Source organism: Osmerus eperlanus, chromosome 27 (genome assembly GCF_963692335.1).
Source record: "Osmerus eperlanus chromosome 27, fOsmEpe2.1, whole genome shotgun sequence".
NCBI lineage: Eukaryota > Metazoa > Chordata > Actinopteri > Osmeriformes > Osmeridae > Osmerus > Osmerus eperlanus.
Window position 1 is genome coordinate 8,897,739 of NC_085044.1, and position 25,293 is coordinate 8,923,031.

The 25,293-nt window shown below is 46.9% G+C and overlaps 2 protein-coding genes across 4 annotated transcripts; one reads left to right on the forward strand and one right to left on the reverse strand.

Annotated features, from left to right (window-relative positions):
* Positions 1–442: 442 nt before the first annotated feature.
* On the forward strand, positions 443–17,463 carry pwwp2a (PWWP domain containing 2A). Of its 2 annotated transcripts, none has more exons than XM_062453131.1 (3): positions 443–1,603; positions 10,314–12,576; positions 16,162–17,463. In XM_062453131.1, the coding sequence occupies exons 1-3, from the start codon at positions 522–524 to the stop codon at positions 16,249–16,251; spliced, it is 3,435 nt and encodes a 1,144-aa protein (XP_062309115.1). In that variant the 5' UTR covers positions 443–521; the 3' UTR covers positions 16,252–17,463. The 2 variants fall into 2 exon arrangements, with proteins under 2 accessions (XP_062309115.1, XP_062309116.1); XM_062453132.1 differs by having other exon boundaries at positions 444–1,603; positions 10,314–12,605.
* Positions 17,464–17,573: 110 nt separating this feature from the next.
* On the reverse strand, positions 17,574–21,461 carry ttc1 (tetratricopeptide repeat domain 1). Of its 2 annotated transcripts, none has more exons than XM_062453135.1 (8): positions 21,371–21,461; positions 20,151–20,705; positions 19,846–19,906; positions 19,584–19,696; positions 19,142–19,178; positions 18,663–18,811; positions 18,442–18,496; positions 17,574–18,205 (listed from the first exon to the last, which is right to left on the reverse strand). In XM_062453135.1, exons 2-8 carry the CDS (start codon positions 20,685–20,687, stop codon positions 18,066–18,068), a joined length of 1,092 nt encoding a protein of 363 aa, XP_062309119.1. In that variant the 5' UTR covers positions 20,688–20,705; positions 21,371–21,461; the 3' UTR covers positions 17,574–18,065. The 2 variants fall into 2 exon arrangements, with proteins under 2 accessions (XP_062309119.1, XP_062309120.1); XM_062453136.1 differs by having other exon boundaries at positions 21,339–21,455.
* Positions 21,462–25,293: the final 3,832 nt, after the last annotated feature.

Genomic DNA, 25,293 nt, shown 5'->3' on the forward strand with positions numbered 1-25,293 from the left:
TAATTTAGACGTTGTGTAACTCGTAACACTGGGTCGCTCAGTAGCATTTTATTGATTTGGTCTTAGTTCCATTTTGCCGTGCAGTTACGTTCCGAAAATGAACCAGACCAGATTAGAATAGAACAGTATTCATTGTCCACATCCTCATACAGATCTAGAGCCGTGCAGCAGCACCTTGGGTCTATTTACGTACTCCCGTTCAAGACTAAAACCTCCTCGTCTCATTATGGCACAATCATTAACATGAGTATGAGCTCTAAGACCTCTCTGATGTCTTAACAATGAGGGTCGGGAGACAATACAATGTCGCCCCTTGCGGTAAAGGGGCACACAGGCAGACAAAAGGAGCCAATTACAATGGTGTTTCCAGGGGTTTCTCTTGAATGGCGTGAATATCGACGGCACAACTACAACTCTGTACTTCACCGGCCTATCCCAAGTGTTCTTGGCTCTGGGTGGGCGGGCCTTAGCGCTATCACAGGGAGAAGAGAACCTGGCTACAGAAGTAAAGCGGAAAGAAAATGGCGGCCGTGGCTGCGGAGCCAGGAGCTGCTGCTGCAGCAACAACAACCGCGGGGGACGTGGGAGATCTTGACCCGGTGCCACCCGTGCCGGGGACAGACATGGTATCCGACGAAACGCAGGAGTATGTGCCAGTCTTGGACCTAGTTCACCAACTCAAGGATGGAGATGCAGTTCAGGAATGCGGCCAGGTCCAAATGGAGCTAGTGAGCAGGCCAGACCGAGAAGCAGCGGGAAAAGCGCTTGTAGCTCATGCTGAGGATGAACACATCGAAGCAGGATGTCTCCGGGTCGGCGGGGAAGAGACTACCGAACACGACGCCCTCGAGGTCTACGAGACGGGGTACACATTAGCCATAGGCGAACGTTTAATAGACCGATATTCGCCCGTGGTTGAAGCCGCAAACGAGGTCAGTAACAAGCACGAGCCCTACGCCTGCCACCAGACTAACGTTGGCTCCATCTCAGACTCGCAACCTTCCGTTGTCTTTTTGCATTCGTTCCCTGCGCATCCTCTCGCGACGGAGGTTGGGCTCTCCCTTGCAGAACCGGCAGAACCCACAATCGATTACTACCAGAACCCAGAACTAGGCCAACACGATTTGGATTGTGACTATAGAGCTTTAATAAAGCCGACTCTGGACAGGGAGATGGAGCCCGAGTCCGGTAATGACGTTCATCTCGGTTCCGAATACAAGGATGCGCCCTCTGAGGATGCTCTGCTCGAGCGCCCTCAGCCAATGAACGACGCTCTAGAACCGGAACCGGTTTCGGAGAGCGAGGCGTCTCTCGGAACATCCATGGAAATGAGTTACATTTGTGACTTTTCAAGCGTTGAGCCGCAGAACTCCGGCGAGCCGGCCGAGCCAACGAACTTCCTGCAGGAAAGACAGGCTGAGTCAAAACCAACCGTGCTGTGTCATGTCGAGACCGTGGATATTCCGCCCGGGTCGGTGGACCAGCTTACACCAGGATCCGAGGTTCGCGTCTGTCTGGACCACATCATCGATGACGCGTTAGTGGTGTCCTTCCGTTTGGGGGAGAAGATATTCTCGGGGGTGCTGATGGACCTGTCAAAAAGGTAAACAAATATGTTTAGGACTCATGATATTAATCCATACTGTAATTTGTTTATTTAACAATGTGGGGCATACTATCATCACTGTGTAACACACCCCTGGCTGGTATAACATTTCACACAGCTCCAGACACAGTGTTACAGTCCAGTTCTGCTACAGTGTTTAGCTGCTAGCTTTCCTGTGCATTAGTCCTCTTCTCTGGGACTGAGGTTGGATGCACATTAGTGCAACCCACTCTCAAATCTGATGTAGCTTGGCCAGCTATAGCATGAATATGCTTTCTCATACCAATACTACCTAGGCTGGTACCTAAGCAGCCCACAACATCAGCACAAGCTATGGAGTCCATGAAGGGGAGTGGAGGAGGGGACACTACAGGGTAGTAGGTAGCTTCCTGTTTTAGTGAGACAGGATGGTCACATGACCTGTCTGTTAGGCCAAACATGGCAGAGAGTATAGCATTATGGGTAAGACAACCTGGGGATTTTTTTTGCTTTGCTGCTCTGTCAACAATCCCTCCCTTCTAGTTTCTCTACTTTGACTTCTCTTCTCTTGGTGATTCTCTCTCCTTTTCGTTCTCTCTCTGTCAGTCTATCTTTCCCTCCCTCCCTCCCTCCCTCCCTCCCTCCCTCCCTCCCTCCCTCCCTCCCTCCCTCCCTCCCTGTTTCTTTGTCTCTTTCTGTCTATATCTGTCAGTCACAATCTCTCTCTCTCTCTCTCTCTCTCTCTCTCTCTCTCTCTCTCTTACCCCCACCATCTCACTCAGTCTTTCACACTCATCAACACCTTTTCTCTAATTTCCTGGTCCTCCCTCTTCTCCAACTGCTGGTGCAGTCTAGTTGTCTATATTTGGGTTCCCAAGTCCACCCATAAACAACCCAGAAAAGGTGTCAGTCAGGCCCAATCCCAATGTCCCCCCTAAACCCAAAGCCTTGAACCCTCAGACTTACTTGACGTCACTTAGTAAGTGATTGTGTGCAAGAGACTGCAAGGGCTCAAAATGCTATAAATTGGAATGGTATACTAACTTTTATTTCTAACTATGTTCACGTCAGGGTTGGTTGCTCCTTCCATGCTTGTTTGTTTACTGTTCTTCTTTCTTGTTTTATGAGGCGGGTTTGCCAGGATTTTTATCTCGCTCCCGGGCTTTCTCTAGAAACCCTCGTTTTTCACGTCACAACGCTGTGAATTGTGGGCAATTCCTTTAGCTAAAGTCTAAAATGCGGATTAACAAAAAGGGTGCATTAAAGATCCTGTAAAGTGGAATTGAAAACGAGTTTTAAGTTCATCACACCATAGAAGAATGTGTTGTTAACTACCCATCCAAATTCAAATGGAAAAAAACTGACAAGTATGTTAAAATAGGCTTTGAAATTGTGAGAAAATCAGCAGTCTTCTCTGCTTGAGACTGGGGGGGCGTGTCACCTGAAGGAGCTGAAGCTCCGCCCTTCCTTGCTGGAAGGCACCGCCTGTCTCAAGTACCTACGACCCAGATTATTTGGTCAATGAGTGAAACGTACAGATGCATATAAATGAAGCTTGTTCCCCTGAGCTGTAACACAGGAGTAAAAATGGACACCAGAAACAGCAGACAGTGAGCTCTCCAACTACATCTAGCACATTAGCTAGGCTACCATTTCACCAAAATACCATAATTCTACACCGAGTAATATCAAGTTAGCGGTTTGCACTTACTCATAGCAGAGATACCTCTGGAAAAGTTATCTAGTATATATTGGGCTGAACGATTTAGGAAAATAAGATAATCGCGATTAATTTGCAATTGCGATTTAATATGCGATTATTATGATGTATTATTAATATAGATATAGAGCCTGGAGATCAGTAGGCTGATCTCCAGTCAGCAACATAACACACAAAGTTCAGAAAAACGAAGGAGAACATACCGCCTGTAGCCTACCTCATCGAGAATATTTTGGTAAATCAAAGCTAAACTAGAAACGTAAGCTTTAGTTGCACTTTCTTAACTAAAGCTAGCTAGCTAGCTACCGTTTCGGAAAAATAACTTGCGCTGTGGAGACAGTCGGAAATATTTTAAACTCACGCATCTAAAGGTTAAATCTTAAAAGAAAAAGAGACACTGAGAATTTCTGATCCAGTCAGTAGTCTAACAGAAACAGTATGGCACCATCAGCCATAGTGATCCTACTGTATGTGAATCACCGAGGGGTATCATATATTTCGTGATGAACGCTTACTGCTTGAGTAATTTTGTAGTAGGCTACATTGAGTTAGGCTTTGAAACATTTCGATCAGTGATCCTGTCGGGTGTTATTTGGCTTATTTGACACTGGTGTTCAGAATTTTAGCTATGCATCGTACATGGCTTGTGGTGTTTTTTTTAGGGCCGAATTAGGTTGGTGGCGTTGCCCCGTGAGGTAGCAACGTTAGCCAGGCAGGTTTTGCACAATACTTGACACTGCGCAGCATCTTTTTTTTTTAAAGGCAAAATTGGCAAAGTGACTGTAGTCTCAGGTTCTGTCGAGCCTGAGGCCATGATCGTACAGGTCAAGGTACAGTGTAGCGTGCAAAGTTGATCCTTCGTCTGCAAACTGCGTTACTCTCGCGTGTCATGTGACCAAAGTAAAATGGCAGCCTTTGCGATTACAAAATCGCGTTCTGTCCCATCGCGATATAAATCGCAAATGCAACTAGAGAGGGTATTTCTGGGGAAATAGTAGGGTGTGCTTGCTTGCGTCGGTTGCACAGGGGTCCGTTTTTGAATGACATTTTTACAACTGATATTTACATTTAGTCATTTAGCAGACGCTCTTATCCAGAGCGACTTACAGTAGGTACAGGGACATTCCCCCGTGGCAAGTAGGGTGAAGTGCCTTGCCCAAGGACACAAAGTCATTTGGCACAGCCAGGAATCGAACCAGCGACCTTTTTGATAACTAGCCCGATTCCCTAACCGCTGAGCCACCTGACTCCCAAATATACAGATATTTCTGTATATTTTATATAAAAATAATAACTTAAAATAAATACTTATTATTTATAAAGATTACATAGATTTAAAAGCATTTTTTTTTGCTGCTCATTTACAACTGAAAATACGAGTTAAGTGTAGAATGAAATAGATGTCTTCTCATTTCCCCTGCAAGAGGCAGCCTCATCGTTGAATCAAAACGAATAAATTTGGCAGACTGGTGTAAAAATGGACCTAATCTCTATGACTTAAACGTCATTTTAAGTTTTTCCCTTCTCGTGATATTTTCAGGCATGTAGCCTACTCATTGCATTCATTCATTAATAAAGAACCCCCTTTTAAGATTATTCTACGACGTTACCCGGTAGTAGAAGATGGAATCGCGATTCAGACAGTCCCATCTGCTTACTGAAAATATGCCCCCCAAAACGTAAATAAGCTTGACATTTATTTAGTGGAAAATCGCTCATTCATAAAAAGCTCACTGGTAGCGATCATTGTCAGTAACAACGCAAAATGCGACATATCCCTGTGTGGAGAAGCTGCCCCGGTAAATTGTACTACTACGGTACAGTACTAGTAGACTACTGCTGTGTTCGTCTTGGTAGCGATTGCGTTGGTTGAATTGGATTTAACGTTCCGTTGTACGGTTTAGGCTGAAATAAATTATTTTCATGAACAGATTGACAACGTTTAGGCTGTGGCAATGAAGTTCAGGTTAGTAGTTAGATAGACTTTTGATTTAAGTAAGGGGAGTGCCGAACATGTTCTGTCGCCGTTTGACTTCCTACAGCTGTGTAGATGTTTTTGTAGTGTCTCGCGTAGGCTACAGCGTTGCAGTGAGCAACACTGGTTTGAAACCACAGGTAATGATCATTTCACCCACAAATCGTTTACTTGTAATGTCATAATAAATCCTACAACGAAAATGTATTTGTGAGGAATGTTTATTTTAAAGATTGAAAACATCATAGACCACTGTAGTATGTGTTGCCCGGGCAACAGAGGCTAATGTCATGATGCTAATGCTTCAGTGAAATAGTAGACTACCGTTTCCAAAAGTAGATGTGGGCCTACTTCCTTAATAATATCAGCTAATATTGTACATTACATTTCATAATTGTGTTTCACATCACAAAGTAAAATGAGTAAATAGTTATCACCCTGGCCTCTTTGCTTGTGGCGTTCCTGCAGCTGCCTTGCAGTAAAGCTATAGTTAGCCTAGCTAACTATACCAGTATACTATACTTACCCCAAGTTAACAGATGGTGTTGTACGAGTGGGAGGAGGGGGTTGGCTACAGGATGAGGAAGAGGATGGTGGAGGGGAGTGCTACATGATGAGGGAGAGAAAAAGAGAGAGAGGATGGGGGAGGGGGGTACAGGGTGATGGAGAGAAGGAGAGGATGGGGGGGGGAAGGGGGGTTACAGGGTGAGGAAGGAGGAGGGGGGGGCTACAGTGTGAGGGAGAGAAGGAGAGGATGTGGGGTACAGGGTGAAGTAGAGAAGGAGGGGGGGTACTGGGTGAAGGAGAGTATGGGGGGGGTACAGGGTGAGAAGGGGGGGAGGGGGGGTTCAGGGTACGGCTGCAACAATTAATCGACATTATCGACAAAAATAAATTGACGACAAATATTTCTGTTGTCGACAAATCGTTTGATCTCATAGGACCTATTTTAAGTGCCTGCAATAACATGATTTGACCAGTGCGGCGCTGTTGCGCTAGACTAATGCAGCCCTTCCGTATGCTATCCAATAGAAGAAAACAGCGCTAAAATATCAACATGCAAACGGAGCAGAACAAGTCGCGTCACAAAAAATACTGTCATCTGTAATGCGTGCAAGGCGGAACTTGCTTTCCATGGGAGCACAACGTGCATGCTGGAACATTTAAAAAGGAAACATCCCTGCACGAGAGGAGATGGAAATGGTGAGAAGTGAGTGTGCTCCAGCTGGAACTAAGGAAGATGGCCAGTTAGCGACACCAGTTGATAAAAACACATTCCGCAGTTTTTCACGCATAACACCGTAGCAACATGTCCACAGACAGCAGTTAGACACGCATTACAGACATAAAGCTAGGAATGTAAACAAATCTCTTAAATTAGGCAGCAGCATTAAGAGCTTCATTTGTAAGACAACAGTGTTATGTTCAATGGAAAAACAGTGAGTAATTGGACAAATAGAGATTGGCCTGTTCAGTTGGCTCAAAGTGCAATAAAAATATTTTTTTCAAAAGCTGAAGTGATTTCCTGGTTTTATTTATTAGTTAGAATAAGTAATACTCAATGTTTTAACAAATTGCAAAAGCTGAATAATCATTCAAAGCCTACTGATTAATCAGTGAAAAAATAGATGATTAGTCAACTAATCGTTCTAATAATTGTTAGATTAGTCGATTATCAAAATAATTGTTTGTTGCAGCCTTAGTACAGGGTGAGGGAGAGAAGGGGGGAGAGGGGGTACATGGTGAGGAAGAGAAGGAGAGGATGGGGGGGGTACAGCAACCCTCTACGGACACAATGAAGCTTGAGTCGCCATTGGGTAGTACATTTTTTATTTTACTCACCAGACTTTTTACCTGAAATGCATGAACAATGCAACTGAAAAAAGTACATTATCTGTCTGAATTATTCTTTATGTTGCACATGGATTTAATCTACAATTTCTTTTAGCAAATGGCTTTCTCTTGCCACTTGACTTCAGCCACCTCTCCATAGCTGATGATGGATCATACTGCTGAAGCTCTGGGCCTTCTGTTGAAATGAAGATCAGGTCTGAAAGGCGTGAGGATGTGAGACTGCTGCGGACATCTGATTTTATTCTCTTTTGGGCACTGAAGGCTCTTTTGCAGTTGGCAGAGCTGATTAGCAGAGCAAGAATAATCTCAACAAGGAACAGGAATAATAAATTGTCTTAATAACAAACAAAAAAATTAAGCATTTTCTGCTCAGACTGGAATTGTAGCTTTTTTGCATCCATCTCTTTGTACGTGACGAGTGCCGTAAAAAGCAAGTCAACCTTTTGGGAGAGAAAGCGAAAGAGGCAGTGTAGCTTTTTACCTTCCCTAGCGACAAAAAAATCTTATCTAGCGACGAGTGACAAATCTAGCGACTTTCCGTTACTTTGGCAATCTCTGTTTTCGTTGTTGAGCAGCAGCAAAATAACTAATTGTACGTCTGTTGTCATAGCAGCCAATCATGTTAACTCGCAGTCAAGCGACGGTGCGTCATTGAAATCTGCGCTAAACTTCGAGTGAAATTGAACAATTTACTATCCATTGTCTAATTAAAGATCATTTTTAGTCACCTAGCGTGAAATTTGCTTGCATATGCAAGTGATTTACTCGCATTGTAGAGAGTTGTACAGGGTGAGGGAGAGAAGGGGAGGAGGAGAGTTGAGAGGATGAGGGAGGGAGAGATGAGAGGATGAGGGAGGGAGGGAGGAGAGGAGATGAGAGGATGAGGGAGGGAGAGAGGAGAGAAGATGAGAGGAAGAGCAGAAAGTCTAGCCTCTGCCAGCCAGGCTTGTGTTTTGTGTTTTTCAATACAATAATTTAATTCTTAGAAGTTGTGTGTTGACATTAGGACTGTATAATACGTAAGCACTGACGATAACTGTATATATTAACGCTTGCTTATACTTGCCAACAAAAGCAGTTTACTCCAATGAATGTTTGCTTCCTCTGGAGTTGTTTGTTGACTTTCATTGGCTGGCACAATGCGTGCAGCGTCCATGCTTAAATGTTTTTTTGTAAAAGATACAAATTTGAACTAGCCCACTAGGCTGTATCACTTGACTTATATTTTATACAAAACATAAACACTTTACTTAATACATTTATTTATATATCGTGATATCCATGATATGGCAAAATCCATATCATGGCACAACGCCATACCGGTATTCGCATTCATACCGGTATACCGCCCACCCCTAGTTGACATACTATCAACATTGTCCTTTATTGACAGCAGCAGTGCTGCCTGCTGGCTGGCCTTCACCTGGGGGATGGGGCGGAGAAGTTTAGTCGAAGTCGAAGAAGTTTACAAGAATCGCCTCTTCCAGAGAGCAGATGAACACCGTTCTGCTTTGTCCTTTTTCTCTCTGAAGTTGCCTTTCTTCTGAACATGGGAATGAGTGTTGAAAGGGTGGGGATGGGAGTTGTAGTTCAAGGCTGTGGTGCCGGAGTGAGCTGAATGTATTAAACAATAAGTTATTGTGACGTTAAGTAATCAAGGTAACACCTGAGTGTCACTATTGAAACCCCATCCAGCTGTTCAAAGAGAAAGCCAGAAAGGGCGAGAGAGAGAGAGCGAGAGAGAGAGAGAGAGAGGGGTACAGGGGGGGGGGGGGGGGGGGGGGGGGGGGGGGGCACATAGGGAGGGGGGGCACAGAGAGGTGAGACGGGGGAGAGAGAAGCAGAGATTGGGGCGAGACGGAGAGAGACTGGGAGGAGAGTGAGACAGAGAGAGAAAGACGGAGAGCCTAACTCAGAGAGAGGGAGAGAAAGAGATGTGCATGACTGATACAGGCCTCCAGAGGGGCTGACTGACAGTGACTGGGTGTGAAATCAGTCAGTCTGGCAGTGGAGAGGAATCATAAGCTGTTGTTGGGAGCTTCTCCTCTTGTGCCAATGCTGAGGTGAGACAGACAGAGAAACAGAGTTGTTTGGGCTTGGCTAGAACAGACTCTGGATTGAGGCTTTTTGTCCAAATAATGCCTGGAACATGATGGACTTGCTTATGTAAGGACTCAAGAATCTATTCATTTCAACATGCCCCCCCCCCCCCCCCTTCTGCCCATCCTTCCTTCTTGTGGAAACGAAGGTTGTGTCTAAGTGCTGGTGTAATGGTGTTGTCCTCCCTGTACAGAAGAAGCCTCAAATATGCTGCCAGCCCTATTGTCCAGTAGTGTATTTATAGCTGAGTAGCACAGATCTCAACACTGTCTCTCCATGCAGGCTTGGAGCAGGCTTAGCCAAACCCATGGTGGAAGTCTTTCCACGTGTCCCTCTCTCCGTCTTTCTGTGTCTCACTCTCTCTCTCGCTGTCTCGCTCTCTGTCTTTCTCTCTCATTGTTTTGAGGGCTAGGGAGCCACAAGACCACTACCATTTTCTATCAATGTCTGGATTTGCTCTCTTTTTCTGTCTGTCTCTCTTTCTTGCTCTTTCCCCTTCTCTCCTTTTGACTTTCTCTCTATCTGTGTGACAGGCAGAGTATTTGAGGAGAGTGATACTAATACTGTAGTGAAAAACATGATCCTGCAGGTCAGACAGACAGATCTGTGGCCCTAAGCCTAACCCCCAGCACAGCAGATAGACCTGCACTGAAAGTGTGTGTGTGTATGCGTTGTACATTTACATTTAGTCATTTAGCAGACGCTCTTTTCCAGAGCGACTTACAGTAAGTACAGGGACATTCTCCCCGAGGCACGTAGGATGAAGTGCCTTGCCCAAGGACACAACGTCATTTGGCACAGCCGGGAATCTATCCGGAAACCTTCTGATTGATAGCCCGATTCCCTAACCACTCAGCCATCTGACCCCTTTCAAATACCTTTTTATAGGACTTTTGTCGGGCTCTGTCTTCTGTGTGTGTGTGTGTGCCCTGCCGTCTCTGATCTGACCTGTGTGTGTGCCCTGCCATCTCTGATCTGACCTGTGTGTGTGTGTGTGTGTGTGTGTACCCTGCCATCTCTGATCTGATCTGTGTGGTTGCCCTGCCATCTCTGATCTGACCTGTCCCCCCCCCCCCCAGGTTTGGACCCTATGGAATCCCCATCACAGTGTTCCCCAAGAGGGAGTACAAGGACAAGCCAGAATCTATGCAGATCATGACAGAACCTCCAGCAGAACCGACCCAGCCGGAGAAGGAGATCCCCCAGAGCCAGGACGACAGCCCCCCCTCCCAGGCCGAGCCTGCCGCCCCTCCTAAGCCGGCAGGGGCCACTCCCGACCCCTCCCCCCACGTCGCCCATCCCCCAGCCCTGCCTCACCCCTGGACCTCCCGCCCCCCCCCTCTGTTCCAGGAGGGGGCCCCCTACCCCCCTCCTCTCTTCATCAGGGACACATACAACCAGTCCCTACCTCAGCCCCCCCCTCGCAAGATCAGGCGGCCCAAAAGGCGCCTGTACCGCGAGGAGCCCACCTCCATCATGAACGCCATCAAGCTCCGCCCCCGCCAGGTGCTGTGCGATAAGTGTAAAGGTGTGGTGGGCGGGGACAAGCGGGAGACGGCGCCGAGGAGGGCGCCGGTGTCCGACTCCCGGGGGGATGATGCCAAACGGAGACGCAGCGACAGCGCGGCGACACCGGTTAGCAAACGCCCCCGGAATGACCCCCGTGAGGAGAAAGGTCGCGGGGCAGAAACGAAGCGGCATGGGGCGGCGTCCTCGAACGTACGAACGTCCAACTCCGCTTCCTCCTCTTCCTCTCTGGGACACGGCAGGGGAGGAGCCTCTGGGAACCGTGTCCTGAGGGGTGTGTCATCCACACCATCGTCGTCCACGCTGCCCAATAGTGGCAGCTCGCGGGCGCAGCTGAACGCCAAGAAGGTTCTGCAGGGTAAGACTGCCATTGTGGACCACACCAAGGCCCGGGAGGTTCTGAAACTGGCCCGGGTACAGAGGAGGCAGAGGGAAACCGCCCCCACCCCCCTGGCCAGCACCGTCTCCACCAATGCCCACCCCAAGACCATGACGCGCTCCGCGGCTCTCCAGGAGGCCCACCAGAACCAGAAGGTCCACTTCACCCGCCGGCTCCAGCAGATCAGTGGAATGGGACCTGTCAGCGCCACCCCCCTACCCCCCCGGATGCGGATCAAGCCTCAAAGGTATCGTAACGAGGAGAACCAGGCCTCGTCCCCTCCTAAGGTGCCCTGCCCAGAGAAGGGTCCGGCAGGCCAGGCAGGCAGCCGCCTAAGCCCCCCTAAGCCTGCGTCCGGCCAGGCTAAAGCTGCCACCCCAGGCCCAGGCCTCGCCTCGGCCTTAGCCCCAGGTACAGGCCTGGCTTCAGCTCCAGTCCCAACCATAGACCCTGCTTCTGCACCTCTGCCAGACCCTTTGCTAGCCTTAGACCCGACCCCAGGCTTCAGTTCAGCCCTAGCCCCTTCCCCAGCTCCTACCCCTGCTCCCTCCCATGTCCTGGCCACAGATGTGGCCCGCTGCTCCACTACTAGCTTCCTTTGCTTATCCAGCTACACGGCTGAGGCCTCTGTTTCTCAGCCCCAGAGCCCCCCTGGTGAGCCAGAGCCCCAGGTTGAGCTCCTCCCGCAGGCCTCTCCTGAGGTTTGCGTCCCTGGGGTGGGGGCCGAGGACCAAGGAGGGCCAGAGGAGAGGCAGGGGGTGCGCGGGAGCAAAGTGTCGACGTCCGGCAACCTGGTCGTCCTCATGACCCTCGACTCCCGGCCCCCGCTCCCCCTGCCGGACTCGTCCTCCTCCACTTCCAGGTGCAGCGTGGACAGCGCCGACGAGCTCAAGTCCTCCCGCTCCTCCGAGTGTAGCTCCACGGAGACCTTCGAGTTCCCTCCCCCTGGGGACAACTACCCCACCCCACCTCCTCCTCCTGCCCCGGGCCCTTCCTCCTCCTCCGGGCCCGGAGAGGATGCCGACACCCCCCCTCCTCCCGCCCCGCCTCCCGCCACCCCTCCAAAAGATGGAGAGGCCAAAAAGAGGCGCAAGTCGTCTAAAGCGGGCGTATTCTCGAAGAGCGTCTCCAAGTGTGTCTCGGTGGAGGGGCGTACCACCTGCGTGGGCGACATTGTGTGGGCCAAGATATATGGCTTCCCCTGGTGGCCGGCCCGCGTGGTGGGCATCAGCATCAGCCGCAGGGACACAGGGCTCCTGGTCCGCCAGGAGGCGCGCGTCTCCTGGTTCGGCTCCCCCACCACCTCCTTCCTCCCCCTTACCCAGCTGGCTCCCTTCTTGGAGAGCTTCCAGTCGCGCTTCGACAAGAAGAGGAAGGGCCTGTACCGCAAAGCCATCACCGAGGCGGCCCGCGCCGCCAAGCAACTCACCCCGGAGGTCCGCGCCTTGCTTACGCAGTTTGAGACGTGAGCAGGCAATCCTTTTAGAGGGTTTGTGTGTGTGTGTGTGCTTCGGCTGAGGAAGTTAAGGAAAAATCACAACCGAAATGCTTCGCCCTCTCTAGCTTCCTGCCCCCTGCTGTTGCCCCCCCCCCCTGCCCTTCCCGCCCCAACCCCCCCTCCCTCCACTGCAATGCTGTTAGCCCCCTATTCTGCTTGTTCCCTCTGCCACTCTCCTCTGAGGGGGGAGAGAGGCTGAGTGGGTGAGGGGAGCAGCTAGGACTCTGGGGGACAGACTCAGACACAGCAGGCTGGGGCAGCATCCTTTATATAGGAGAAAAGCAGTGTCTTTATCCTCCCCTTATGTTTTACCTTACCTAAAATATCCCTCCAAGCGGTGGAGATTTTTATATTTTCATTCATTTGTGATTTAAAAATATCTGAATATTTGTACAATGTTGTCCATATTTCTTGAATTTGAGGCCTTTTGGGAGTGCTTTGAACTCTTTATTTAGGGAAGGAGTTCCTCTCTTCACATCCAGGGTTCATTCATATTCTTGAGTTCTCTAGTTTCCCAGGCAACTGTCATCACCATTTAAAAAAAGAAGAAATTTTCTTCAGTCTCTATGCAACCAGCAGTTCTGAGAAAGAACACCTTCACTCTGGTCAGCCTACCTGGCAGGGAGCTCAGAGCTAGCCTGCTAGCTTTCGGGACAGGAGAGTTCAGAGCTAGCTAGCCTGTTAGCATTCAGGACAGGAGAGTTCAGAGCTTGGTAGCTAGCCTGCTAGCATTCAGGACAGGAGAGTTCAAAGCTAGCCCGCTAGCCTTCAGGTCAGTAAAGTTCAGAGCTAGCCTGCAAGCCTTCAGGACAGTAGAGTCCAGAGCTAGCCAGCTAGCTAGCCTGCTAGTGTACAAGCCTTCTAGGTCAGTCAAGTTAAGTGCTGCCACCTAACTTTTTAGCCTTTGTGTTAGTCAGAGCAGTAATCTATTAGAGCGGTCTGGTGACCCCAGGTCACCTCCAGGGCTCAGTGAGAACCTTGGGGGTAGAGAAACGTCCCTTAGCCCCCTCAGCACAGTGAAGATAGACCCATTCATGTCAGAGGGAACTAGTGGAGTCTATACTATCGTTGTGCTCCTCTTAAACCTCCCAAGTCCTGACTGAGCTATTTTAGTACTCACCGGAGAGACTAGACACCCTACCCTACCTCGCTCTGTCTCCACTCCCTTCTCTCTCTCTCTTTCGCTCTCTCTTGAGCCGTCTCTCTCGATCCCTCTCTTCGTAAGACTGTTCTAAGACTCTTCCTACAGTAGTTTAGAGACCCACCAGTACAGTAGGCCTGTTAAAAAACGATGGGTCAGCCAGTCAAATGCTTTTTTGAATCTCTATATTGTCTGTATAAAGACAGTTTTTTTTTTTTGCTCACTTTTTAGGAATGTTTTGTCGACATAAGCAGTCTTTCTTTGGCAGTCCATACACTGAGTAGAGGGTGCTGTGTTTTATTTCCTGTTAAAGCCCGATCTTTGACCCCTGGTTTGGTCATGCTGTACCTGTTCGGACTTCCTGAGTCTCTGGGTCTTCAGTGTTCTGCTGTCTCTGTGACATATCTGACAAGTGTGTGTGTGTGTGTGTGTGTCTGGCTTACTGACTGACTGACTGACTGAAAGTCTATCCTGTCTCTAGAACTTCACTACCAGGCTGTTCCCTCAGACTGTGAACTTTGGTCACAACCCTGCTCCGTCTGTTTCTACTGCCTTGTTTCACACACAACTCGTTTTGATTGACAGCTGAAAAATGGACAAGGAAGTTTTTTTGTTTAGTTTTTTTGATTGGGGAGATTGGTGGTACCTTACCTTTCCTGTACAGTGATGACAGTTCTTGAATACAGATTAGACCGATCAGCATTTCTTGTTACAATGTTGCTGTTCTTTTAAAAGCCCCCCACCCACCCACCCAGAGTACAGGGTGAGCGTCCATGCTTGTCTGGAGGCCTCGGGACAGGGAGAAAGTGTATTATCCTGATTTATGATGATGATGATGATGATGATGATGATGATTCTCTTGATGGCGGTTGGCTCTTTGTTTCCTCTGCCTTTTGTTGGTGGATCTTCCTGTCTGTTTGCAGATCAGAAAATGCTGTACTATAGGGGATGACAAATAAACCGCTGCCAATAAAAAAAGGAAAATAAAGAAGAATTTACAAAAAAAACACCCGAAACAGTTGAAGAAATACTTGTGTAAATGTTTTCTGATGTTTTAAGAAGTATATAAATAAAACTGTCAACTTCAAGGAAATCCGTACCAAGTCCTCGTCATTTTAGTGGTCATGTCTCCTCGAACACTCCCAGTGCCAGACCAGTGACAGGGCCTCAGTCTTGACCAATCACAGGAGGTTTAGGAATCCATGGGCAGTTGGAGGTTGGGCATACGCTCATTTTATCATCTAAATCGTCTTTTGGTCAGTTGAACTCTTAAGTTGACAACAACCCTGTCTTCTTAAAAGGGGCATGGTTTGACCATATTATGTTTAGAATATTGAAGGGGAAAAGGGGTGCTTTTTGAAGTTGCTCTGCTATAGGTTTTATCAGCAATTGGCTACTAATGTTCCATTGCTATTGATTAGCCCTAGATATTAACAGGATTATTCATCCTTCTATTGGACAGATTTTCTCACCTGCAAACAGATACAATTTCCCTGTTTGAATACTCTCAACTTGAATCCTTCCTTCCTCGCTTCCTCTGATCGAACATGAGTGGACTGGTGAAAGCGGATGCTTCCCTGAATAACTGCTGCCAGTGGAGCCTTGTCCCATCAATTATACTTTACATAGGAAGGTAGGAAGGAAGGAAGCCACAGTATTGGAACAGGTCAAAGGGCCCACAGGTTTACATCAGCCGTATGACAAAACTGGAACTCTGAATACCAACCTCCGATCGTGCTTCCTCACCTTTGATGATTATAGATCACTGAGGCAACACAGGCACCTCAAGACAAATTTGACCTCTGCTGAAAAAGGTTACCTTCCTTCCAGGAGGATCACAGATCTGATATGAATGATCCCGACAGCTCACATGATTGTCAGTAGCTGAAAAAGCAGCCTTAAGTTTTCTGTGGAGGCTCATGTTCAGATATTACGAGGAAGAAAGGGTACATTTCTTAGCCTAGTCTGCAGGGCCACCTTCAACACAGCACTGACCCCCTAAACCCTATAACCATAGAATCATTATCCTTTCATGTCCACTCATCTCAAGGGCATTTGGCTAATCTGTAATTATGGCAACACACCTCCAGGGGGACCCATACTAGCTGGTCTCCAGTTGATCCAGCAGGCAGACAGCTGTCCAGGGAGGGGAGTGGGACTGTGTCTGATGGACGGAGGGTACTACCTAATGGTAGTCTGGCTTGTGCTATGGTCACTATGACTGTTGAAATCATGTTATTTTGTGGTGGATGCATCCTACGGGACACTATGAAACCTGCTCTCTATTGAAGATGAATTCTAATCTGTTTCTATTTTCTTTCCTTTCTCTCAAAATCTCTCCTTCTGTCCATCACCCCTCTCCTCTCTCTCTCTCCTCCCCAGTGCTGCAACGTTGAAAGGCTGTTGATGGTGGACGGGCCCTGTGTTTCACACACTGCCAGTGGTGGAGAGACAGGTGTGCGACTTGACTAACAGGACGTCTTTGGCCACCATGGAGAAGGGGGGGGGGGGGGGGGGGGGGTCGTGTAATGGACATAATTAGTCTTATTTAAGGAACAGAAGAATGAAGAGTTCTATATTTATAAGGTAATGCAGAATGCCTAAATGTCATTAACACATATTGTCAGACGGTCAGGCTGAGTTTCATATGGTTTCCTGGACACACTGAAACTAATAGGAACAGTGTATTCATTGGTGGATCTAGGTTGTAACTTAAGTAAATCAAATGCGCCTCAGGTACCGAGTGTCTGATTTGGAGATGGGGTCTGCTAACTGTCCATCACGCTGAATAGCACAGTGTGATTGGTCTGGTTTAGTGTGATCTTCTTTCACTTGTCCATCTCCCCCCCCCCCCCACACACACACACACACACACACCCTCCTCCACGGACCTCAGACCAGACGAGGTGTTAACAATAGGTCATGCCTAGGCCCATCCTACGGTACCTGTCTCCACTCACCTTCCTAGGAGGCTGGATCTGATCTGGAGTAGGCTCTTCAGAGAGGTGGTGTGGGGGTGTATGAGGAGATATAATTCGGTCATCCTAATGGTATCTGCCACATCTCAACGCGCTCACATACACAAAGGATGTAGGACTCAGCAGGGTATGTTGATCTATGATCTTAAATAAATTAAAAACATATATAAACATATTAATGTACAAAAAAAGATTATAAATGCAATAAAGATTGCATGTGCTATGCTGTTGCAATGGGCTTCATTGTATTCAAGCTGTTTTCAAAACTGCCCCCCCCCCCCCCCCCCCGAGGTCAGAGTTCACCAGACCTGCATGACCGTCAGTGGGTAGACTGTTGCTGTGGAGACAGTAATCGTCACACAGAGAAGTCCTCTACAGAGTCACAGGCAGATATAGGACAGCACACTAAAGTTGTTCGATGTCAGTCTCTTTCCAGACACCACCCCTCGAATTTCCCTTCCTGTCAGTGGTTCACCAAACGAAGCAGACGAAAGTATGCAGTGCACATTACATTCTCACTTTCTGTCTCTCACACTGGCCCCCAACTCATGTGACTGGCCCCCAACTCATGTACATACGTGCGTTTCGGAACAATCAATGAATCTCCTCGCCATGCAGACCTGGAGACTGAGGTGGCACCGTTTGGTTATAGACTATCTGTTCTGTATATCTCTTCCAATCAGTAAATCAGCTTTTTGCCTTTGTACTTGTGTGTTTCTTTAACAGTGTATGTGACACTGCCTTTTGACAGAGTGGACACACATTTACAGGTCTTAAATTCCAAGATTCAAACAGACCACACGGGGAGCTACAGGGAACAGTCAGGAAAGCTTTAATGGCTCAACATTCAGGGAACACAAGGAGGCTTAGCAGCATGTAGTCTGAGAGAACATTCTAAACAGTCCACATGCCTGTGTACACCACCAGCAGCGCACACACACACATCATGCTCATGTACACACACACCACTCTCTGATCATAAAAGGCTGTGGAGTGTGGGTTATCAGACTAGGTGGGTGATGTTACCAGGTCAGACCAGATGGCAGAAGAGAAGCAGGAGATGAGAAGTAGGAGAGGATGAGACGGAGGAGAGGGAGAAAAGGAGAAGAGGGGGAGAAGGAAGAGGGGGAGGAGTAGGAGGAACAGAAGATGGAGGAAATTTGTAGAGGAGCGGGAGAAGAGGGGGAGGAGGTCAGTCTTCTAGTTGTTCATGTTAGTGGTGAAGCTGTGGTTTGGGTATCCATGGTTAAGTTCATGGAATATGTTGGTCCTGTTCGCTGTTGTTATCTGTTGGTGTTTATGTTGTTGTTATCTGTTGTTGTTGTTGTTGGGGCCCTGGACAAAATTAACAGAGTAGGAGCCTGTGTTCTCATCCTGGTTGACCTGGAAATTGGAGGTCGACAGACCGAACGGCCTTAGGAACATGTTCCCCAAGTCCTTCAGTTTACCTACACACACACACATACATACACACACACACACACAGTTAGAACTGTTCCAACCTAGAACAGCAGAGTGGAGGCTGCAGTTTCAGGCTGTGCTGCAGTCTAGTCGATAAGGAGAGGTTCAATACAGCAGCAGCCTACAGACAACCCAATACCTCCCTCCCTTTATCTCTCTCTCTCTCTTCCTTTATGAGAACAGAACATAATACCCAGCACAGAGTACACAGTACAGAACATACTCATCATCTCCTCCTTTAGCTTCTCGTTCCTCTCATGGATCTGCTGAGGTAACCGCTGGAAGCGAGAGAAAGAGAGAGATAGAGAGGAGATCTAGTCAGGAAGTGAGTGAGAACTAACTGGGTTTTTAAATTAACTGTTCAAATAAAAAGCTAATGTTTAAATAAAGTTTCAGGTGCCGCCGTGCCCCCAGGGAGTGTGGGTGCTGAAGGGGGGTCCTCACCAGACAGGCGTCCCTGGCCACGGCCTGGCTGGGCTCCAGCTGCAGGGCAGCCCTGTAGTCCTCCAGAGCCTCATCCAGCTTGTCCGTCTTCTCATGCAGCTCGGCCCGGCGCACCAACGCCCGCACGTAGTCCGGCTTCAGCTCAATGGCTTGAGCACGCACGCACGCGCATACACACATACATACACACACAGACATACACACACGAATACACACACCATATGTTTCAGTGTGAATGTCTTCTTGCTAGAGGGATGTTGGTGTTCAACCAGGACAAACAGGTGCAGCAAAACAGTAGGAAAGTAGGGCAGCGTGTCCCAGCATCCCCCCCCCACACACACACACACACGTAAGCTCCCTCTCTCTTACACACACTCACAAACTCTCCCTCTCTCTTATATACACACTAATAATCTATGCGCGCGCACACACACACACACACAAGCTCTTTCCAACACAATCACACAGGAGTGACTCACCTTTGGTACAGTCAGCGATGGCTTTGTCATTCTTCTCCTGTTGAGAGGACAGAGGAGGTTAACCAACACAAACAACAACAACAAGCACTTCCTGCTGGGGTCAGAAGTCACATGAGCCTTCAGAACCCTGGCAATTTACAGTGAGACATTAAATCTCCTGTAGTTATGGTTACAAAATGTAGAATATCACCAGGTATAGTCATGGTTATGGTCCATAGTGCATTACCAGGTGTGTTCATGGTTTATGTGCATAGTGCATTACCAGGCATAGTCATGGTTACGGTGCATAGTGCATTACCAGGTGTAGTCATGGTTATGGTGCGTAGTGCATTATAAGGTGTAGTCATGGTTACGGTGCGTAGTGCATTACCAGGCATAGTCATGGTTACTGTGCGTAGTGCATTATCAGGTATAGTCATGGTTACGGTGCATAGTGCATTACCAGGTGTAGTCTGGCGGCAGCACGGTTGGAGAACAGGACCGCCCTCTCCTTGCTGTAACACACAGGACACACCCCCAACGCTGACGTATACCACTCCTCTGCCTCAGCATGCTCTGAGAGGACCACACACACACACAGCAGAAACATACATATACAGCACAGACAGACAGACATGAACACACTTGTTAATAACAATGAAAACAACATGTGTTGGTTTGCAGGGCCAGCAGGGAACAGTTGTAGTGAAGGCAGGCCTTCTAACCTCCGTTCTTAAATTGACTGTTGCCCTTCTCCTTCAGTGTGAGACTCTCTTCTCTACGCTTCTGAAAGACACACACACACACAACAGCCAAGGTTAGAACTGACAAAAAAAGAATACAGAAAAAACTGTTTACTCCAGACAGGCACCCCTCTTACCAAGGCTAAAACATGAAAGACTGTATCTGAGATTGTTTCACAGTCTGTGGGTATGACATTTCTATAGTGATGTAGTGGTTTTCATATAGCAAAACACATCCAATAATAAAATACTATCTACAAGAGTGACTGAGGCCAAGGATGATGTACCTCCTTCTCCTCCTCGGTCAGGTCTTTCTCCACCTCTGTCAAGTGTTCTTCATCAAACTCAGCAGCTGTGATCTCCTCCTCTTTCAACTCTGAGTCTGAATCTCTCCCACCGTCCGGCATCTTGTCTCCTTCTACACCTCCACACTCATCCCATCTCTCCTTCTCTTCCTCCTCCTTCTCCTCCTCCTCCAGGTCAAACTCTTCTCCTTCCAGCCCAGCTCCTCCATCCCCCAGGGCGCCCGCTCCTGTCCCTGGGTCCTGTGTGCCAGTCTGTCCGTCTGTCTCTGTGACCTGGCTGACACCTCCAGCTTCAGCACTGCTAAAAGGGTCCTGTGGACTGCCTGGCCTGGCCTCTGCATCTACCGACCCCAGTGCTGACTCCAGGCTCTCCTCACAGTCGTAGAAGCAGTCCTCCTCCTGGTCTGGGGCCCTGGATAGCCCTGTTCCTCCTCCCCCTGCTCCTCTTTGACCCTCTGAGATTCTCGAGGAGCTCCTCACTCTGTCCTGGAGGACATCGGTTTCAGCTGAGGAGTCCATTGGAAACGGCACCAATTGCTTACCAAATGGAGAGAATGGGACCACGTGAGACACAATCAATTTAAGCGTCATCACTTCATCACAGCGCAATTCTTGGCCAATCAAGTAAAGTTAGCTAGCTATCTAAAATGATCTGACATGGAAACGAATATGCCATGGTGGAATAATTACAATGATGATGAAAGGCTAACTTGGTACGCAAACATTGGCTAGCAAGCCAGACCCATTTTCAGAATATGTCGTTGTTTGCTAAATACTGTCTAGACAAGTTCGAAGTCAACTTCAGCCTGGTCTGACTCAGACAGTGTATGGATGTCTTACGAATTTTGACTGGTGCTTAATGCTATCTAACTAGCCAAAGATACATCCCTGGCAAGTAGCGCAACCTTTCTAGCCTAGCTTTCTGCTAGAAGGAGATAGTAGCTAGCTTAAGAGTTATTTCAACAGCAGTTATTACGGTACATTAACTAATGTTGTTGTTGACTTCAGACAGTGACGAGCTTGCTGACACTAGTGTTACTACTACGCTAGCACAGTGCTAGCTATCTAAACACAGAAAATAACCTATAAGAGGAACAGTGCTGTCAACTTCAGATCATAATCACGAGTATATCAGGTTTGTACTTCATGTAAAGTTCTTTATTTACGTACCAAAAAATATTTTTTAGCTGAGACATTCCTACCTGCTAGCAGGATTTCCACAGTCGACTTCTTCCGCCTATATGTCCAATCAGAAAACAGCACTCTGTTCAGGGTTTCTGGGTAATGAAGTCAATAGGTGCGTTCGACTTCATGCAGCAGCCGGCTGTCGGCGCCGCCGGTGCTGCATGAAGTCGAACACACCTATTGACTTCCTTTACTTGGGTATTTTTCCGAAAATATTGGTTGGAATGATTCAAATAATATAGAACTAATTACTCGTTACTAATTTCTCAAATTAAATATTTAATTTATACCTTGAAAACCGCATTGTTACACATCTTATGAGCCTGATAGTTTTAATTTATGTCTACCCTTCAGATATCTACATGATTCTAGTCGAGGCATTAAGAGTGGAGCTAGCAAACGAGAGACTCACCAAACTGTGTTTCTGTTGGTGTACTTACACAGGAAATAAATATCACGTCTCAGCAACGGTTGTCCACGGGTCACATACACAACGCAGAAGTTATACCGGTTACACCAGAGCTGAGGAGAAGGTCTCAGGAGATCAAGAATCCACAGAACAATGCTTCACAATTCCTTTTGTACCCAAGAACAACTACAATAACACCACAATCTTGACCCTTACTTATCAACATGACTAGCAATGCTACAGTAGGTTACACAATGATGTGTGAGCAAGTTGAGACTCCACCCAGTAACTCCATATTTTACCATATGAGAGGTGGGGGCAGGTTGATAGCCTTACGAGATCAGCCTTTCTTCTGCCCTAGTCAAAATAGAAATCTCTTGGTCAAAATAGAAATTCAGAAAATTCAAGAATTAATATTCATATAGGTTATTGTTCCTACTATTAACATCACCTGTGACCATGCATCCTCCTGTAACTGGTGTTCCAGTAAATCTTTTTCAAGATTGGCCTTTATTCTTCTACCCTAAATAGGCCTACACATCTCTTGGTCAGTTTTTGACACTTTTTTCATGAGATGCAGTTTGTACAACTCATTTACTTGTAACTGGGAATACATGAGATTACATTACATATCACAGTTCCACATGTAGAATTCACCTGCCATTAAATGAACATCTCACTGTATACAGCAGCCATGCCCTGTTGTCAGAATGTGCAAATGGTTTTTATATTCATTATTCTCATAATGTCAGTGTAACTGACAATTCCGCACAAGCCTGTAAACAAAAGTACACCAGTAGCTACCATACATAATTCTCTGCATCCATTTCTGCGGCAGCAGTCATTAATGTCTCTTCGTCATCTTAATCATCATCATCATCCTTTGATGAACAGACCCTCCAGGAATTCGCGATGTTGCGATCGCACCAATTCATGCGAATTCAAGGATTCCCCGCGAATTCAGCACGACATTGCAATTTTAACCAATCACCGCAATTTTCCCGCAACTTTGACCAATCATCGTCGTCTCCCACAACTCTCTCCAGTAGGGGTTAAATCCAGTGTTGCGCCTGAACGGGTTCATTGAACGGAAGTTCAATAAACAAGATGAGATGAATGAGATGAATGAACGAAATGAATGAGATGGGTATGGCTGCAGCCTGCAGCCTACCGCCTCATGCCCTCCCGTCTCATGCCCTCCCATCTCATGCCCAGGCTGTCCAAGGGTAAGTTCAGAGGTTCAAAAATACTAAATCGCGAATTATTTTACGGATGGAGTTAAAGGTAAATTCGTGAGCACGTTTGTTGCAATAAATTGAAAAACGTTTAAACTGTTAAATTAACAATTTTATCCATATAGTTTGCTGATTTCTGTACGTTATTGTTCTGTCCCTGATGTTAACGTATATTTGATGAAACCTGCGATGACCTTTATTTAAAACTGCATCAGCATTTTATGTTGACATTTGTTAGCGAATATTAGCTAATGTTAGAGAAATTTATGGTTGCAGACTTTGATGGTTTCTTTTTGTGATTCTCCTTAAGGTACACATCAGTGTCTTTAAAAAAAAGAACACACCGCAGGTGACAAAATGCACGGTGTGCTGTACCGACCATCATTGTCCCCCAACCGTCGTGGTTGTGCCTAACCTTAACCTCAAACTCTGCTCTTACTTGACTCTGCTTGCTGACCTTAACCTCTCTCCTCTGCTACGACTCCTGGCCTTAAACTAATCCTAACCTCAACCGTCGTTGTGACGCTTAAACTCAACCGGGCCTCCCAGGCTGCAGCCGTACAATGGATTTTTAGTTTGTAGTCTAGCTATAAAAAAAAAAACACGTACACCAAATAGCGGACCAGACGCGAGCTTTTATTTTGAAAAGTAGAAGCATGAGGCGGGAGGGGGAGGGCATGAGGCGGGAGGCTGTAGGCTGCAGCCATACACTCTTGGATAATTTTGGTGAACGTGAACTGAACGTACTGTATTACTGCCTGATGAACGATACTGTGAACGTGTTCATTCTGGTGTCTGTGAACTCTCACTCTTTTTAAATTCGTTCAATAAGGTGCCAGATTTCTAGAGACTTCCAGGCGAAAAACACACCGTTAACAGTCCTGTATCCAGGGTTGCCCAACCAGTCAATTGCTGCGTGTGCTTTCTTCTACTGTCTATGCCTGGCAAGCGTGAGAACGCCGAGTTGCGTAGAGGCCGAAAGCGGTATTGCAGACAGATAGAGATTTAATCTTTTTTGTTAAAAAAAGGGAGATTCCTCCCTTCAATGCATGTAAATCCTGGTTGGATAAGGATTAAAAATGGGATATGATGAAAATTGGCATGTTGGTAAGGTTATTTAGGGGACCATTTCTCAATGGTTTTATTCTTTGATGAATGTTTGTTAATTAATTAATTTTCAACCAATAACTCAATTAAAATTACAAAGAGGGAAATTCGCAACTTTTTATCGCAACTTTTACTTGCTACCGCAATTTCATCGCAACAAACACCTAAAAAACACTGTAACTTTTGGAAAAGCTCCCGCGAAATCAGGAGTTTTAGCCCGCAACTATCACAAAAAAGGCCCGCGAAATCATGGGGGGACTGGATGAAAAGCATTCTGTTGAGGGAAACTGCTACTACAAGTTGAAATAGGCACCAATTGATATTTAGACTTTGAATCATGTCGAATATGATTAAAACCATGGTGACGTCGAGGCTACAATCACAACCGTATAGCCTAAGAAAAATATGCATTACCTGTTCGTAGTAGGTTTTTATATGTAATATAACATTGAACATGCTATTTTATCAGTAGCGGTTAGAACCGAAACTGTACTGTACTGTAGCGAGTGGTACGTGACAGTGGAGCGAGTGGTAGGTGACAGTAGCTAGTGGTACATGCGAGTGCCTCCACTGGCACGTGACAGTGGCTAGTGGTACGTGCCAGTGCCTCCACTGGTACGACAGTAGCTAGTGGTACTATGGGGGGTGATTAGTATGGGGGGGTGATTAGTGCCCTCACACATTCGGACAACATACACTGCATACTAGCTTTGCCCACAATGTGCGTGTCGTCTCAGCCTTTTTATCATTGGTTCTCAATGGGGGTGATGGCGGCGACGTAGCGACGTAGTACGTGAGGGAACTTTGATAGCGGCGACGTATATTTACATTTACATTACATTTATTCATTTAGCAGACGCTTTTATCCAAAGCGACTTCCAAGAGAGAGCTTTACAAAGTGCATAGGTCACTGATCATAATAACGAGATAGCCACAAAACATTGCGAGTAGCCAAAACATGAAGCACACATTGTGAACAACCAAAGTAAGTGCCAAAGGGAAGAACCATAAGAGCATGTAGTTAAACAAGTTACAATTAAACAACATGAACTGCTATAAGTGCAAGTGTACCTGTGAAAAAAAAAAAAAAAAAAAAGCAACAATAATAAAAAACAATATATCACAGCGAGTACAAACAATTTTAAATCAGGCTGTATATGGCGACGTTATCTTTGTAAACGTTACATTA

Coding starts and splice junctions, on each gene's coding strand:
- pwwp2a (XM_062453131.1), top strand. CDS start 522: ATGGCGGCCGTGGCTGCGGAGCCAGGAGCTGCTGCTGCAGCAACAACA. Junction 1,604..10,313: donor CTGATGGACCTGTCAAAAAG/GTAAACAAATAT, acceptor CCCCCCCCCCAG/GTTTGGACCCTATGGAATCC. Junction 12,577..16,161: donor CCAAGCAACTCACCCCGGAG/GTCCGCGCCTTG, acceptor TCTCCTCCCCAG/TGCTGCAACGTTGAAAGGCT.
- ttc1 (XM_062453135.1), bottom strand. CDS start 20,687: ATGGACTCCTCAGCTGAAACCGATGTCCTCCAGGACAGAGTGAGGAGC. Junction 18,812..19,141: donor CATCGCTGACTGTACCAAAG/GTGAGTCACTCC, acceptor TGCGTGCTCAAG/CCATTGAGCTGAAGCCGGAC. Junction 18,206..18,441: donor GCTAAAGGAGGAGATGATGA/GTATGTTCTGTA, acceptor GTGTGTGTGTAG/GTAAACTGAAGGACTTGGGG.